This window comes from Erythrolamprus reginae, chromosome 4 (assembly GCF_031021105.1).
Source record: "Erythrolamprus reginae isolate rEryReg1 chromosome 4, rEryReg1.hap1, whole genome shotgun sequence".
Lineage (NCBI taxonomy): Eukaryota > Metazoa > Chordata > Lepidosauria > Squamata > Dipsadidae > Erythrolamprus > Erythrolamprus reginae.
Genome location: NC_091953.1, coordinates 22,262,913 through 22,281,807, shown reverse-complemented (window position 1 = coordinate 22,281,807; position 18,895 = coordinate 22,262,913). Strand labels below are relative to the sequence as shown.

Below are 18,895 nucleotides of genomic sequence, written 5' to 3'. Positions count from 1 at the left end.
TCTATGTTGGTTGAGGCAGGCAGGATTCCCTTGAGTACCACTTGTTGGGGGTCAAGGGAAAGGGAGGGTCTTGCCTTCTCTTTCTGCTCAAGATCCCCATGGACAATTGGTGGGCCACTGTGTGACACAGAATGCTGGACTCGATGGGCTTTGGCCTGATTCAGCATGGCTCTTCTTAGGTTCTTATGTATGTTCTTAACATACAAGTTTTCCAAACACTTAGACAAGATGCCTTTATGGAAATATCTCTGCAATATGCGTTGTCTTCTGTGAGCACTTGGTTTCTTTGATTTCCCTGTTTTACAGTGTGTTTATGTCCTACTTTTTAATAATCAAACATTTTAACCTGAATTCTGCAGAGATTTTTCCAGTTCATTTCATTTTCCTGATTGGGGATGCTAGTAGTTCCATCCTGTTTTAAATTGTTACCTTCTTTTTAAACACAGTCCTAGTTCCACAGTGACTGTCAAATCGGATTCTGCCGATGCATTCCTTCACACTCCTCAGGTCTGTCCTGGTAGCTGACTCTGCACATGTGCTATGTAACATTTCAGTTAAATGTAGCTTGGTCCTCTCAACTTCCTATTTGGAAACCTGCACTTGGCTTCCAGAACCTCAAAAATCACAATTACATGAGTCCCACATTATTTACGCCAATGTGCATCATGACTGCTGAATCAGCCGCAGAACTATTTACCAAGCTAAAGTGAAAAGTGTGTTATCATGCAGCATGACTTTAACAAATCCTGCTGTCTTTTTCTCTGTCAAATCGTTTACTGCTCTGAAATCTCAAAAGCCTAGCCATAACAAAAGAGAATATCTGTTCCTAATATTTTTCCCATTTTGGAATGAGAGTTTTCATAGAAAAAAAGCTTGCATTGGCTGCCGATCAGTTTCCGGTCACAATTCAAAATGTTGGTCATGACCTTTAAAGTCCTACATGGCATTGGACCAGAGTACCTTCCGAACCACCTGCTACCGCACAAATCCCAGCGACCGATAAGGTCCCACAGAGTTGGCCTTCTCCGGGTCCCGTCGACTAAACAATGTTGTTTGGCGGGCCCCAGGGGAAGAGCCTTCTCTGTGGCGGCCCCGGCCCTCTGGAACCAACTCCCCCCGGAGATTAGAACTGCCCCCACCCTCCCTGTCTTTCGTAAACTACTCAAGACTCACTTATACCGCCAGGCATGGGGGAGTTGAGACACCTTTCCCCCAGGCTTTTTTATACTTTGTTTTATGTTTGGTATGAATGTGCTGTTTGTTTGTTTTTTAAAAAATGATAGGGTTTTATATGTTTTTTTAATATTAGATTTGTTCCACTACTATATTGTTTTTATTACTGTTGTGAGCCGCCCCGAGTCTTCGGAGAGGGGCGGCATACAAATCTAATAAATAATAATAATAAATAATAATAAAATCCTCCATAAAAATCCTCCAGATGAATTGTTACCTTGCTAATGATAATGTCTTATCATTGCAGACCCTCAGACTCTGAACATTTCCGTTTTTCCATATCAGTTTTCCTGACAAAGAAGTCAATCCAGAACACACTATCCAAGTATATTCTAGATCAGGGGTGACAAACTCACAGCCCGCAGGCTAGGTGTGTCACACACTGGCCATGCCCATGCCCAATTTAGCGAAGGGTCAAAAATCATGGTACGTCACATGACAACGTGAGTTTGAAACCCATGTTTTAGATAATAAGTCGAAGCATGCTTATTATAAGGTCAAAAAAAGTATTCAAGACTCCATAGAAATATAACTGTCTTCAACCATATAGCCTCATCTTTGTTCTAACTGACTGGTGAAAAGGAGGCAGTGGCTTTAATGTGTTGGCTCATTAATGGAGCCATATCTCCTCCTTCTTCTGTTTTTTTGCAGGCTTTTGTAAAAGCATGGGAAAAAAAAGGCTACTTTAATAAGAAATAGTTGCGCTTGCATGGATTTTGAAGCAGTCCATTCAGATTATTTGCAAAGTATAACACTCTAGGAAATGTCCAGAGATACTTTACTAGAAGAGCCCTCCACTTCTCCATTCGTAACAGTATACCCTACACAATTAGACAATCCTAGGCTTGGAAAGCTTAGGACTTTGTCGCCTTAAACATGACCTAAGCATAGCCCATAAAATCATCTGCCACAACCTCCTTCCTGTCAATGACTACTTTAGCTTCAAGCACAACAACACACGAGCTCACAACAGGTACAAACTTAAATTGAATCGCTCTAAACTCAGCTGCAGGAAATACAACTTTAATAACTGAGGAGTTGATGCATGGAATTCCCTACCTGACTCTGTAGTATCATTGCCTAACCCCCAAAACGTTACCCTTAGACTATCCACTGTTGACCACACCCGCTTCCCAAGAGGCCAGTAAGGGGCGTGCATAAGTGCACCAGTGTACCAACTGTCCCCTGCCCTAATGTTTCTCTATCATTTATATAAACGTTGTTATAATATCCTTGTATACCTCCAATATGTAATTGACAAAACAAATAGTAAGTAAGTAAATAGGTAGGTAAGGAGATAGATAGATTAGATAGATAGATAGATGATAGATAAATGATAGATAGATAGATAGATGATAGATAGATAGATGATAGTTAGTTAGTTAGTTAGTTAGTTAGTTAGATAGACAGACAGACAGACAGACAGACAGACAGACAGACAGACAGACAGACAGACAGACAGATAGATAGATTAGATCAGTGTTTCCCAATCTTGGCAACTTGAAGATATTTGGACTTCAACTCCCAGAATTCCCCAGCCAGCATTCGCTGGTTGGGGAATTCTGGGAGTTGAAGTCCAAATATCTTCAGGGTTGCCAAGGTTGGGAAACACTGGATTAGATAGATAGATAGATAGATAGATAGATAGATAGATAGATAGATAGATAGATAGATAGATGATAGATAGAAGATAGATAGATAGATAGATAGATTAGATAGATAGATAGATGATAGATAGAAGATAGATAGATAGATAGATAGATAGATAGATAGATAGATAGATAGATAGATAGATAGATAGATAGATAGATAGATTAGATCAGTGTTTCCCAATCTTGGCAACTTGAAGATATTTGGACTTCAACTCCCAGAATTCCCCAGCCAGCATTCGCTGGTTGGGGAATTCTGGGAGTTGAAGTCCAAATATCTTCAGGGTTGCCAAGGTTGGGAAACACTGGATTAGATAGATAGATAGATAGATAGATAGATAGATAGATAGATAGATAGATAGATAGATAGATAGATGATAGATAGAAGATAGATAGATAGATAGATAGATTAGATAGATAGATAGATAGATAGATAGATAGATAGATAGATAGATGATAGATAGAAGATAGATAGATGATAGATAGAAGATAGATAGATAGATAGATAGATAGATTAGATAGATAGATGATAGATAGATGATAGATAGATAGATAGATAGATAGATGATAGATAGATTAGATAGATAGATAGATAGATAGATAATAGATAGATAGATAGATAGATTACATAGATAGATAGATAGATAGATAGATAGATAGATAGATAGATAGATAGATAGATAGATAGATAGATAGATAGATAGATAGATAGATAGGTGGTCCTCTGCGCTATGGGATAGGTCCATATCTCTGCTAGTTTTCTACCTCTATAGCTATCTTCCTTAATTTCAGTTAGTTTTACTTCCATGCAATATTGCTAAACTCACCTGTCTGCCCCTAACCACTTATTATAATGATTTATCATTCAAAGATGGAGGTATGTGCTTTCTTAGACACCCCCTCATGTCCTGAGAACTGTTCTCCAACAATGCTCCTCTAATTTCTTAGCCTCCCCCTCAGGTTTTTTTCTTTCAAACTCCATGTAAAGGTTCAGTTTCATTCACCAACTCAGGATTGCATCTCCTAGGACTAGCCAGGGTATTTATAGAACTGAATAGCTGCTGGCCCATCCCCAACGAGCTAAATAAATCCTTTCAGCCATTACCTTGTGCTCAGTGGAGGTCTATTGTAATGAAGTTGATCCAGTTTTCCCCCGAGTTTTTATACAGTAATTTTCCATAGTTATCGTCTTATTGCCTTAATGTATGTAACAGGTACCATTTTTGAAATGTAATCATGGTTATATATCCTGCAGAAGCAGGGAGGGCCCTGAGTATACTATTATAAAACCTTCATAAATGGCCCATAAATAGAAATTACTATGTGTTCTGGGAAACAATATGTTGCTGTTTCTGAGTGGTCTAACACATGGCAACTCCAAATCTCAACTAGCAAATGCTCTGTCCTACACATTAGGAAGAAAAATCTGAACTCCAAATACGAACTGAATAATCAAATTATCACAGATAATCCCCACTCGGTTAAAGACCTTGGTATACTAATAACAAAAGATTTAAGTGCCAAAGTCCACTGCAACAATATAGCCAAGAAGGCTTCAAGAGTTGTAAACCTAATCCTACGTAGCTTCTGCTCTGGCAATCTCACACTACTTACCAGAGCTTACAAAACCTTTGCCAGACCCATCCTCGAATACAGCTCATCTGTTTGGAACCCATATCGCATCTCAGACATTAACACCCTTGAAAATGTCCAAAGATACTTCACCAGAAGAGCCCTTCACTCCTCCACTCAAAATAGAATACCCTATGAGACTAGACTTTCAATCCTGGGCCTAGAAAGTTTAGAACTAAGACGCCTTAAACAAGATCTAAGTATTGCCCACAAGATCATATGCTGCAACGTCCTGCCTGTCGGTGACTACTTCAGCTTCAACCACAACAACACAAGAGCCCACGACAGATTTAAACTTAATATTAACTGCTCCAAACTTGACTGTAAAAAATATGACTTCAGTAACCGAGTTGTCGAAGCGTGGAACTCATTACCGGACTCCATAGTGTCATCCCCAAACCCCCAACACTTTACCCTTAGATTATCTACGGTTGACCTATCCAGATTCCTAAGAGGTCAGTAAGGGGCGAGTACAAGTGCACTAGAGTGCCTTCCGTCCCCAGTCCTATTGCTCTCCTACGGTATATCTCCTATACCTTTCTTCTGTTCCTATATCTCTTCTTCTATTCTTTCATTGATATGTTCTATTACTATATCTTATTTTCTATTATTTCTTAGATATATTTTACTATGAGTATCTCCTCTATAACCTTCATCATGTATTTTATTATGTATATATAGATATATAGCCACTAAAACCCTCATTGTGTATTGGACAAAATAAATAAATAAATAAAATAAATAAATAAATATTGCCTTCCTTGAGCTTCCAGTGGAGCAAGAGACTTAGCTGCGTGGATAATCACAATGAACTTTCCTTAAAAGGCTAATTTTCCTTTCTTTTGAAGAAGCCCGGTCTTCTGCCCCCCTCCCTTGAAGATCTCCTTCCGGCATCGGTCGCCCATCCTCCTTGTGAATGGAAAAGCACATTGTTTATATTTGTATTCAGTATGGGACTTTTGGCGGTTTCCCTTTGTCCACATCTTGAACTGCCCGTTGTCTCCTTCAGATAATACCAAGTTGGAAAAGGATTCTTTTTCATTGAGAGGGGGAAAAGAGGGAGCTGGTTGACAGGAGTATATTTATCATCATAAGTAACGATTGTGAAAGAAGTTTATTATTAATTGGACTTTTGTGCCGCCCCTCTCCGACGACTCCTCTCCTCCAAAACAGACATAGAAACATAGAAGACTGACGGCAGAAAAAGACCTCATGGTCCATCTAGTCTGCCCTTATAGTATTTCCTGTATTTTATCTTACAATGGATATATGCTTATCCCAGGCATGTTTAAATTCAGTAAATCCACAGTAACTGAATTTAAACATGCCTGGGATAAACATATATCCATCCTAAGATAAAATAAAGAAAATAGTATAAGGGCAGACTAGATGGACCATGAGGTCTTTTTCTGCCGTCAGTCTTCTATGTTTCTATGTCTGTTTTGCTCGGAGAGGGGCGGCACAAAAGTCCAGTTAACAATAAACTTCTTTCACAATCTTTACTTATGATGATAAATATACTCCTGTCAACCAGCTCCCTCTTTTCCCCCTCTCAATGAAAAATGTTGCTGGGCAGTCTTATAAAACAACTGGAGTCCGATCCTCTGCCAATGGGAGTGGGGGAAGTAAGCCAACACAGAGGCTAAAACAGGGGAAGCTGTCCGCTGCTATTCCAGCCTGGATGAAATAGTATTTAGGTAAAGAGTGCATGGAAATAACTGCTGGCTATTGTTCTGTCGGGCTCTCTGATAGAATCCTCCCAAAAATACAAATTTCAGACACATACACACACACGTTTGAAAAGTCAAAACAATGTTCTTTATAATGAAAATTCACTTAAACCAAGCCCTCTTTTGGTATAGCAAAGAGCACTCGTCTCCAAACAAACTTGGTAATTTATACAAGTCCCTTATCAGTTCTGAGCTACTTAGCTTGCAGCTGTGAGGCAATTCACAGTCCTTCTTTCACAAAGTGAAACACACATTGCTCCGGTTTAGTTTCAAAGCAGGGAAAAATCAGCACACAAAAAGTCAAAGTCAGTACAGCAGTCACGAAACACAACGATCAGATAATCCTCCACAATGGCCAAACCCACAGGCTGCTATTTATAGCAGCCTCACTAATTACCACAGCCCCACCCAACCACAGGTGGCCTCATTTTCTTTGATAATAATCTCTCCGTTGTTGTTGCCTATGCATCGCTCTCCGCATGCGTGGCTGTATCATTAACTCTGGTTCTGAATCCAAGGAGGAGCTAGATAATTGATCTCCTTCTGAGCTGTCTGCCACACTCTCCTCCTCCTCCCTGTCACTCATGTCTTCTTGGTCAGAGGAGCCTTCATCAGCAGATTCCACCGGGGGCAAAACAGGCCTGCAGCATGTGGATGTCTCCCCCACATCCACAGTCCTTGGGGCAGGAGCTGGGCCAGAGCTAACCACAACAGCTATGAAACAATTTTTTTTTTCCCCAAGTGGGTTTGGTTAATGTCGTTTATTCATTTATTCATTTATTCATTTATTCATTTATTTATTTATTTATTGGATTTATATGCCGCCCCTCTCCGAAAACTCGGGGCGGCTAACAGCAATCATAAACAGTGTACAATAATAATCCAATACTAAAAGTGAATTAAAAACCCCTTAATATAAAAAACCAAACATACATACAAACATACCATGCATACAATTGTAAAGGCCTAGGGGGAAAAGGAATCTTAGTTCCCCCATGCCTGGTGGCAGAGGTGGGTTTTAAGTAGCTTACGAAAGGCAAGGAGGGTGGGGGCAATTCTAATCTCTGGGGGGAGTTAGTTCCAGAGGGCCGGGGCCGCCACAGAGAAGGCTCTTCCCCTGGGTCCCGCCAAGCAGCATTGTTTAGTTGACGGGACCCGGAGAAGACCCACTCTGTGGGACCTAACTGGTCGCTGGGATTCGTGCCGCAGAAGGCGGTCCCTGAGGTGATCTGGTCCGGTGCCATGAAGGGCTTTATAGGTCATAACCAACACTTTGAATTGCGACCGGAAACTGATCGGCAACCAATGCAGACTGCGGAGTGTTGGTGTAACATGGGCATATTTGGGAAAGACCATGATTGCTCTCGCAGCTGCATTCTGCACGATCTGAAGTTTCCGAACACTTTTCAAAGGGAGCCCCTTGTAGAGAGCGTTACAGTAGTCGAGCCTCGAGGTGATGAGGGCATGAGTGACTGTGAGCAGTGACTCCCGGTCCAGATAGGGCCGCAACTGGTGCACCAGGCGGACCTGGGCAAACGCCTCCCTCGGCACAGCCGAAAGATGTTTCTCTAATGTGAGCTGTGGATCGAGGAGGACGCCCAAGTTGCGAACCCTCTCTGAGGGGGTCAATGATTCTCCCCCCAGGGTAATGGATGGACAGATGGAATTGTCCTTGGGAGGCAAGACCCACAGACACTCCGTCTTGTCGCGAGCGTCTTTCCATGAGATTTCGTTCCCCAGAAGCTTAATCTCGCGCTGGTGCATGCACGTCAGTCACTGGGAGCCAACCAGGAGTGCCGGTGACGGGGAGCCCTTCACTGGTTCTGATGGCAATGAATGAATGGTAGTTACAATTGGTCCCTGAAGTTGTGACTGCGGCAATGCCCCACAGTCATGTGATCATAATTCGGCCACTTGGCAGCCTACTTGCATTTATAACCACAGCATGCATTTCAACTCCCTCACCCCATCTCTGGTCTTTTGACCCCTCCCCCCTGTACTCCCCCAATTATTTTGTTCTCATATAAATTATTTTATTTATTTATTTTATTGGATTTGTATGCCGCCCCTCTCCAAGGACTCGGGGCGGCTCACGACACGTATAAAAACATAGTAATACATCTAGTCCAATTAATATAATTTAAAAACTCTAAAAATCCTAAAATAATTTAAAACATTCATAATCATTCATTCCATAAAACACACTAAAAAATAAGAATAAGCATGGTATCTGTAGCATATTATAAGAAGAGCTGCTGCAGGGTGCCGCTGCAGAACTGAATATATTTTTAATCATTTGGAGCATTATTATTATTATTTATTAGATTTGTATGCCGCCCTTCTCCGAAGACTCGGGGCGGCTCACAACAGCAACAAAAACAATATAGCAATAGAACAAATCTAATATTAAAAACATATAAAACCACTCATGTGCAGAAATGGACGAGATGACAAACTTACTTAAGGGAAATAGAATTAATTGAATTTAAAAATATGTGGTGTAATTGGCACCAATGGATTCAGAAGAAATTTCTTGTATAATATGATACAAAATTGCAGTACAAATCGTAAACAACAAATACCTTTTGAATGCTTTTATTCTGTTCTTTATTGCATAGTATTAAGATAGAGTTACTTATAAGACCCAACATAATTAAGAATGATTGTAACAGGTAAAAAAAGTTGGACAAGATCTGTAAACTGAACAAACAAAATGTGATATATATATTTATGAAAACAATAAAAAGAAATTAAAAAAAACCATATAAAACCCTATCATTATTTAAAAAACCAAACAGCACATTCATACCAAACATAAAACAAAGTATAAAAAAGCCTGGGGGAAAGGTGTCTCAACTCCCCCATGCCTGGCGGTATAAGTGAGTCTTGAGTAGTTTACGAAAGCATTCTAGCTACATGCCAAGGTCTAGTTCATTTGAGTTTGTCTCTTGAGTTGCTAGTGGGCATTCTCAGCCAAATAGCTTTAGTAAACTTTGTTCTACACCTAAGCGATAAAATATTTGGGTTTCTTGACATTTCGAAATATCTTCTTGTTTTTACTTTTTAGTAGAATCCTCAGTTAATTGGCTTGCCACATTTTGAAGCTTGAAACTGATTCAACAAAAACCTTACAATAACCAGGAAGCAGTGATTGTTGGGTTTTTTAAAAAATGAAATGGGAAATAACTTTTGCTACCACTGTTTATAGAAAGATGGTGCAGGAAGGAATGCCTCTTTTAATATAACATTTTCTGTGAAACATAGAAACATAGAAGACTGACGGCAGAAAAAGACCTCATGGTCCATGTAGTCTGCCCTTATACTATTTCCTGTATTTTATCTTAGGATGGATATATGTTTATCCCAGGCATGTTTAAATTCAGTTTACTGTGGATTTACCAACCACGTCTGCTGGAAGTTTGTTCCAAGGATCTACTACTCTTTCAGTGAAATAATATTTCCTGACGTTGCTTTTGATCTTTCCCCCAACTAACTTCAGATTGTGTCCCCTTGTTCTTATGTACACTTTCCTATTAAAAACACTTCCCTCCTGAACCTTATTTAACCCTTTAACATATTTAAATGTTTCGATCATGTCCCCCCTTTTCCTTCTGTCCTCCAGACTATACAGATTGAGTTCATTAAGTCTTTCCTGATACGTTTTATGCTTAAGACCTTCCACCATTCTTGTAGCCCGTCTTTGGACCCGTTCAATTTTGTCAATATCTTTTTGTAGGTGAGGTCTCCAGAACTGAACACAGTATTCCAAATGTGGTCTCACTAGCGCTCTATATAAGGGGATCACAATCTGGCGTCTGTACATAGAGTATAGTGGTTCAGATGCTGGGGTAAGATTAGGGAGACCCAGGGTTGGGTCTTCTCTCAACCACAGAAGTTCATTGGGGACCTTTGGACTATTCTAAGCCCAACTTAACTCATAAAATGGTTGTTGTTGGAAAATCTGGAGGTGTGCAATCTATATGATTCTCCGTACTGAAGGAGCGGGTCCAGCAGTCACATGGGTTGCTCATGTCCAATCCGGTGGAACTGAGCCTAGTGTTAAAAAAGCTTGCCGGATCCGCCCCTTCCCCAGAATTCGCTCAGTTCGCATATCCTGCGGTTGTATTGTGATAGCTCGTTCAACATTCTAACACCTTCCCTTCGATCTTTTTCTTCAAAAGTAGTAAGAATTGTTTTATCATTATTATTTACTTGCACTAATAGCGCCAGCCGTTTGCGGCTCGGCTTTTTTCCTTTGGAGAAGTTGCGGTTTCGTTTTCCCCCGGCGGTTTTGCCGTGTACGATCCCCGCGGCCGCTTGTGGATTCTTTTAATCCTTTGGCCTGGAGGTTCTGGTGCAAGTATTAATCTATTGATTTATTGATTCTTTATTGTATATATAAATATTAAAGGGCTTAAGAATACCTCCTGCGGAGTGAGACGCCTCTATAGTCTCCTGGACTTAGTCGATCGCTTCCCCTTTAAGAGATTTTACGGAGCGATTTTTCGGCGCGAAGGCCTTCGCGCCCTTTTTAAATCTAGGCCTCTCGTGTTGGCCTCCTGCCAGCCGCGTAGGCCTCAGTCCACCGCGTGGATCCCGGAGCGGGCCTTGGGGGTCCCAGGCTAAATTCTCCACCGGCTAAGCCTCCAACCAGAGTGCCTTGGTTTACTTAATTAATAAGTTTAGGGAGGCTGGCCCCGCTGGATCTGGGGACACGAACTCTGGGTTTGCCCAGATTGTCCTCAAGTCTCAGCAGCTTCGAGGCCTCGAAGCAGGATCCATTCCTCTTGGGAAGTCCTTGAAATTCTTCTCCTTATTTATTCAGTTATTGGCTCAGCCTTGTCTTCTGTTAATTGTCAGACTATGGCTACCTTTCCCAAGAGAGGCACAACTAAAGGTCCCAGAGAGGCCAGGCCTACAGGCGATGAGATTACTAGTATCCCCCAGGCCTCTTCCTCCTCTTCTCCAGGGGCCCGCCCCTCGACCAAGGTCACCAGGGCCGAGAAGAGAAGGGACCTAGCCCTACAAAGAATCCATGACAAATCAGCTAAACGTTTGAAAGTGCAGGCCCAAGTAATCAGTAGTCAAGACCCCCCAGAGGCTGCTAGTCTACCTCCTTCTGGGGTCCCTGTGTTATCTCTGGATGAGCCTAACCTAGACAGACCCCAACCTAACCTATGGGGCATAGGTCCAGAGGAACCAGATATTATTGAAGATTCCCCCCAGCCAGGATCCTCCCAGGCCTTTAGGGATTCTTCTGCCATCCCTGCTGATATTTCCAGTTTACCTCCTGAGTTCCAATCTATTTTTGCTGTGTTGTCCAAGGCCATTGATGCCAAACTCTCCACCATCAATGAGCTTCCCTTACCTCCTCCTCCTTCTCGTCCCTCCCGCCCCTTGGGTTCTTCCCCAGCGGTTAGAGCTCCTATTCAGGATGATTCAGATTCCTCTCAGGACGAATATGAGGATATGGAGGATGATGAGGATCCTTTTCAGGGCCTATCAGATGATGAGGAATCCCAAATAAAGGTTCCTTCTCCAATTACCATTTTTCCTTCTCAATTATTCAAATCTCTCCTCCTCAAAGCTAGGATTTCTACGGGATTAGCGGCCCAGGAGAAACAAGCCTCCACTTCCACTGATCCCCCGGAGGAGAATTTACCTTACTTCACAGAGGAACAGGAGGATAACGAGGTAATTCCTATGCCAAAATTGTTTAAAGATGCTTTACTCAAACAGTGGGATTTCCCAGCCTCTGGCCTTAATCCCTCCACCAAGGACAGAAAGTTGTACAAACTTTCCTCTTCCTATGAAGAGCTTCTATCCTTTCCCAAACCGGATGAACCTGTCAAGATCCTTCACTCGGCAGCGGCTGTGCCAGGCGAGGCGGAGGAAGTCCTCCGCCCAGAGGACAAGCGCATTGAACAAATGCTCAAAAGAGGATTCTCCGCAGATTCCTGGGCCATTAAAAGTTCTGCAGCGGCCTCCTTTTTCTCCAGAGCCATGCTGCTGTGGCTTCGCCAACTTCAACAGCATATTCCTCCCGATGACTTGAGAGGTCAACAAGACTTCAACAAGGTCTTTGCAGCTGCCCAGTACGTGGCTGATGCCACCTTGCAATCTACTAGATTTTCTGCTAAGTCTATTGCAGCTTCTACAACGGCAAGAAGACTCCTATGGATTCGCCCTTGGCAAGCGGGAGTACGCCAGAAGTGGCAGTTATCCCAGGGACCCTTAAAGCGCGACCTTCTCTTCGGTGATCTTCTGGATCCACTCCTCACGGAGACCACGGACAAGAAGAAGGTTTTGGGTCCAACCACAAAAAAGGCTACCAAAACGCAGTCCTTTCGTCGCCCAGGGCGCCAGCAAGATCAAACGGCTTCCTATCAGAGATCTCCAGGTCAGTATTCCCCCCGCTTTCGTTCCCAAGGTAGGAACTCCAGGGGTAGAGGTTTTCGCTTCCAAAGGGGAGCTTCCTCTAACAGGGCTTCAAAAAAACCTAGATGGTAATCTCTCCTCTATTCCCATAGGGGGTCGCCTAGCCCATTTCGCCTCTAATTGGCGTCTCACCTCCAAGGACCCCTGGGTCATTGACACTGTTCAAACAGGCCTTCTTTTAGAATTTATTTCTCCTCCCCCTAAACGTTTTATTTCCTGCCCTTCTCCCAGGTCCTCCTCAGATTGTAACCGTATGGAGGAGGCCATTTCTCATCTATTGTCCATCAGAGCCATTCAACCGGTTCCTTCCGGTCAGAAGGGCCAAGGTTTTTACTCCATCCTATTTATGGTTCCAAAGTCATCCGGAGGTTGGAGAGCTATTTTGGATTTAAAGAAACTAAACCTATTCATCAAATATAGGAAGTTTAAGATGCACTCCTTATCTTCTATTCTGGCCGCCATTCACACGGGAGATTTCATGGTCTCCTTAGACCTCACTGAGGCCTACCTTCACATTCCTATAGCCAAATGCCACAGAAAATTTTTACGTTTTTCCTTTCAAGGCAGGCACTTCCAGTATAGGGCGATGCCATTTGGCCTTTCCTCGGCCCCTCGGGTCTTTACAAAGCTCTTGGGGTCCCTGGCGGCCTATATCCGGGCGTCTCCCATTCACATTTTATGTTATCTTGATGATATTTTGATTCATGGGAACTCCCTAGAGAAAGTGAAAACAGACCTTTCTATCACCATGTCAGTCCTTCAGGACCATGGCTTTTCCATCAACTTTGAAAAAAGCCACCTCCAACCTTCCACATCCATTTCTCACCTGGGTTCCATTATCGATTCAGAATCCTCCCAGGTTTTTCTCTCTCCCGAGAGAAAACTCAGTATAGGGGAGTTAATTTCTAACATTTTATCTAATTCTTCAGTATCCATAGTAACTCTGTCTTCCCTTTTGGGGAAGATGGTGTCATGCATAGGCATTATTCCCTGGGCTCGCCTTCATGCTAGGGAACTCCAGTGGCTCCTATTACCCTTTCAGAGATCGGGGCACAGCAACTCAAATCGGCGCATTGTCATCCCGCCAAGTGTTCGCAGATCCTTCAAGTGGTGGAAGTCTCCGGCCATGGACAAAGGATCCCCGTTCAGGTGCCCGGATCAATTTGTCATCACCACAGATGCCAGTCTATCGGGATGGGGCGCCCACGCCCAGGGGATGATAGCCCAGGGCACGTGGTCCCCGGAGGAAGCTTCCAGGCCAATCAATTGGCTAGAGTTAAGAGCCGTTTCCCTGGCTCTGAAGCATTTCTCTCCTCGCATTCCCAACCGGCACGTTCTCATTCTCACCGACAACATTGCCACAAAAAGCCATATCTGCAGACAGGGGGGCACGAGATCCAAGGCTCTCATGAGGGAGGCCCTCAAGTTAGGCCTTTGGGCGGAAAAACATCTTCGGTCGCTCCTAGCCGACCACATCTCGGGGAGCCTCAACGTCCAGGCGGACTGGCTATCTCGAGCAACGATAGACCCAGGAGAGTGGAACCTCCATCAGGACCTGTTCCATCAAATCAGCCTCAGATTCGGCCTACCAGTCCTGGATCTCTTCGCGACCAATGCGAACGCCCAACTCCCTCGCTTCTTTTCCAGATTTCCATCCCCGGGAGCGGAAGCAATCAATGCCCTCCGGAGTCCATGGCCCCCAGGCCTACTCTACGCATTTCCTCCAATTCCAATTCTCCCGGACGTGATTCACAAGGTCCTCACCGAGAGGGCCCGAGTAATCTTAATCGCCCCTCATTGGCCCCGCCGGCCCTGGTTTGCGGATCTCCAACAGCTGTCCGTCCAGGACCCTTGGCGACTCCCCGTTTCGGGGGATATGCTGCGGCAGGGGGCCTCATTCCATCCAGACCCGGAGTGGTTCCACCTCACCGCCTGGCTGTTATCAGGAGAGACTTAGAACTGCGTGGTCATGACCCCGATTCAGTGGAGGTCATTTTAAAGGCCAGAAGGGGTTCGACCAATCGAATCTACGACCACACGTGGTCCAAGTTTCACCAGTGGTGTCTACAGGAAGGTCTCTCCCCTCTGTGCATCCCCATACACAGAATTATTTCCTTCCTTATGCAAGGCTTCCATAAAGGTCTTTCCACCAGCACCCTCCGGCGTCATCTGGCAGCCATTTCATCTGTCCTAGGGGGTCCCCGCAGACAGCCTCTCCGATCCTTCCCTGAAGTTCAGGAATTCCTCAAGGGCATAGCCAACCTCAGACCTTCCAAGGTCCACAGGTATCCATCCTGGGATTTGCCACGGGTTCTCCATTCCCTCACGCAGGCACCATACGAACCCCTAAAATCGGCGTCCCTCAGGTACCTATCCTTTAAGGTAGCATTCCTGGTGGCTATTACCTCTGCCCGACGCATTTCGGAGCTGGCTGCCCTCTCAATCAGGCAGGACCTTTGTCAATTCCATCAGGACAAGGTAGTCTTGCGACTGGACCCCACCTTCTTACCCAAGGTCAGTTCCATGTTCCACAGATCTCAGGATATTGTCCTACCTTCCTTCTGCCTCCAACGAGACCATCCCTTGGCAATTAGATGGCACACCCTGGATCTCATCAGAGCGCTGAGAATCTATATCCAACGCACAGGACCCTTTCGGAGGTCAGAAGCACTTTTTATAGCCTATCACCCCAGAGTCATGGGGGCCAAAGTGTCTTCAACAGTAATAGGCCGTTGGATCAGAGGGACTATATCTAAGGCCTATGAGTCGGCCTCCCTCTCAGTTCCAAGGAACATCACAGCGCATTCCACCAGGAGCGCAGCCACCTCGGCCGCTTGGGCGACTCAAGCCCCGTTGGAGGAGGTCTGCAAAGCAGCCACTTGGGCCTCGCCAAATTCCTTCATCAGGCACTACAAGATTGATTCTTACGCTTCAGCGGACGCTGCCTTCGGCAGAAGGGTACTCCAATCCGTTATCTCACACGATAGCAATCTAATCCCACCCTAGGGACCATCTATTGGGTATGTCCCATGTGACTGCTGGACCCGCTCCTTCAGTACGGAGAATAGGCGTTGATTGCTTACCTGAACGCCTCTTCTCGTACGGTGAGCGGGTACAGCAGTCACTTCCCGCCCTTGTATGTGTCTTCTTTACCTTTCTATATCTTCTTTCTCTAACAATGAGAGTTGAACACTACAGAGCTTCACAGCTGAGCCTAGTCTATGGATTCGCGAATTCTGGGGAAGGGGCGGATCCGGCAAGCTTTTTTAACACTAGGCTCAGTTCCACCGGATTGGACATGAGCAACCCATGTGACTGCTGTACCCGCTCACCGTACGAGAAGAGGCGTTCAGGTAAGCAATCAACGCCTATTTTGAGCTGCCGGAGAAGACAGGATACAATAAATAAATATTACTTGCTTTTATTTACTTAATATTACTTACTTTTTTTTTACTTTAAAGGCATAATATATTCAGATATAAACTTATATCTTTAAATTTAAACTTAATATTAACCGCTCCAAACTTGACTGTAAAAAATATGACTTCAGTAACCGAGTTGTCGAAACGTGGAACTCATTACCGGACTCCATAGTGTCATCCCCAAACCCCCAATACTTTACCCTTAGATTATCTACGGTTGACCTATCCAGATTCCTAAGAGGTCAGTAAGGGGCGAGTACAAGTGCACTAGAATGCCTTCCATCCCCTGTCCTAGTGCTCTCCTATATCTCCTACACCTTTCTTCTATTCCTGTATCTCTTCTTCTATTCTTTCATTGATATGTTCTATTACTAAACCTTCTTTTCTATTATTTCTTAGATATATTTTACTATGAGTATCTCCTCTATAACCTTCATCATGTATTTTACTATGTGTATATAGATATATACCCACTAAAACCCTCATTGTGTATTGGACTAACTAACTAACTAAATAAATAAATAAATAAATAAATAATGCATCAATAAAATGCATCAGATGGTTGTATTTGTATTACATTGAATACTTCCAGATCATTAACAGTTATCTTGTATTTGTTTAATTTTGTCTAGGAAATGGCTATTAGAGCTCTCAAACAGACTGGGAGTAGAAGCATTGAAGCAGCTTTGGAATATATTAGCAAGATGGGATACTTAGACCCTAGAAATGAACAAATAGTCCGTGTAATTAAGCAGACTTCTTCAGGTAAGCAAGTTTGTTTAGTCTTCTATATGTGTTTCTCAACTATTTCAAGATGGATCTAGCTCTGAATGTACACCAGAGTAAGACTCTCCTAACTGTGCTAAATGTAGCGCCACAGTATAAGACAGGAGGAAGCGAGATTATGGTCCTTTGGAAATCTCTACATCAGTGTTTCCCAACCTTTTTGGAGCCGCGGCACATTTTTCATATTTTCAAAATCCTGGGGAACATGGAGGGGGGGGGCGCTAAAAAAGTTTGGACAAAAAAAATTTCTCTTCCTCCCTTTCGCTCTATTTCTCTCTCCCCCCCTCTTTCTCTCCCTTCCTTTCTCTCTCCATCCCTCTTTCTTTCTCTCTTCCTTCCTTCCTCTCTTTCTGTCTCCTCCTTCCTCTCTCATCTCTTTCCTTCCCCTCCCTCCCTTTCTCTCTTTCCTTTCTCTCCCTTTCTGTCTATCCTTTCTATCTCTCACCCCTTCTCCCTCTTTCATTCCCTTTCTCTCTCATTCCTTTCTCTCCCTCTTTCCTTCCTATCTCTCTTTCTTTTTCTCCCTCCTTCATATCTTCTTTCTCTCCCCCTTCCTCCCTCTTTCCCTTTCCCCCCTCCCTTTCTCTTCCTTTTTCTCTATCCTTTCTACTTCTTACTCTTTCTTTCTCTCCCTCCTTCATTCAATTTTCTCTCCCTCCCTTTCTCTCTCTTTCCTTTCTCTCCCTCCCTTTCTCTTCCTTTTTCTCTATCCTTTCTACTTCTTACTCTTTCTTTCTCTCCCTCCTTCATTCAATTTTCTCTCCCTCCCTTTCTCTCTCTTTCCTTTCTCTCCCTCCCTCTCTTCCTTTTTCTCTATCCTTTCTACTTCTTACTCTTTCTTTCTCTCCCTCCTTCATTCAATTTTCTCTCCCCCCCTTCCTCCCTCTTTCCTTTCTCCCCCTCCCTTTCTCTTCCTTTTTCTCTATCCTTTCTGCTTCTTACTCTTTCTTTCTCTCCCTCCTTCATTCAATTTTCTCTCCCTCCCTTACTCTCTCTTTCCTTTCTCTCCCTCCCTTGTTCTCCCCTGGGGCTGCCTGTGCCTGCCCTGCACCACCCAACACGGACGGACAGCCCCCGGTCGTCGGTTTGTCGCCCCCCACCCCCCCACGGAGGGAGATCAGGCTGGCGAGGGTGGTAGATCTACGTCACCAGCCACTGGAGGGAGATCGGGCTGGCGGGGGGCGGCGAATCCACCTCCCCAGCCGCGCGGAGGGAAATCCGGTAGGCGGGCGGGTGGCCGTGGCTCCCTGCGCGCCCCTGGAAAAGCCTACAGGGAACGGTGCCCGGGGCCGCTTTAGCCGCCCCCCCCGCTCCCCCCGCCATCTCCCCGCGACTGCCTGCGCCGCTGCAGCCGCCCCCCCCCCCGCTCCCACCGCCAGTGCCCTCCCGCCGGGCCCCAAAGGACACTTGCCGATGACGACAGGGAAGCTTCAGCTGGGCGGGCGCTGCTGTGCCGGTGCCTCCGACCTCCCGGTTCCTGCTCGATGCCGCGGTTTCTGGCGCTCTCCTGCTGGGCCCCAAAGAAGGAAGGCGGGGAAAAGGCGCGAAGAATGGAGCTCTCCTTCCTGCCTTCCTTCTTTGGGGCCCAGCAGGAGAGCGCCAGAAACCGCGGCATCGGGCAGGAGCGGAGAGGTCAGAGGCACCGCAGCGCCCCGCCCAGGCGGCACACCTGGCTGTGTCTCGCGGCACACTAGTGTGCCGCGGCACACCGGTTGGGAAACGCTGCTCTACATGACGTTCCATGACTGGATCATTTTATGTGATAATCTCTCATGTAACTGAGTGGAATTCTTGCAGAACCTCCATTGCATTTAGTGTTCAAAGATTTGTGATCGAAATTTCCTTTTGCAAGGAAAAACTAGATGTAAGAATTCTGTGCTGTTTTTCAGCGCAAAAAAGAAAAGGAATAACATCGCCTATGTACTTCACTATTTTTCTTTCCCCATTCTTTCACATGCGAAGCGAGACAAATATGCTTCTAAAGAAACTTCCAGAACATTTTTAG

At 44.5% G+C, this 18,895-nt stretch overlaps 1 protein-coding gene across 1 annotated transcript in view; it reads left to right on the top strand.

Annotated features, from left to right (window-relative positions):
- Positions 1 to 18,895, top strand: part of LATS2 (large tumor suppressor kinase 2) — an 84,743-nt gene that overhangs the window by 49,579 nt on the left and 16,269 nt on the right. Inside the window, exon 3 of the mRNA XM_070749770.1 lies at positions 16,737 to 16,869. Within this exon, the coding sequence (XP_070605871.1) occupies positions 16,737 to 16,869 (133 nt within the window). The remainder of the gene's footprint in view (positions 1 to 16,736; positions 16,870 to 18,895) is intronic.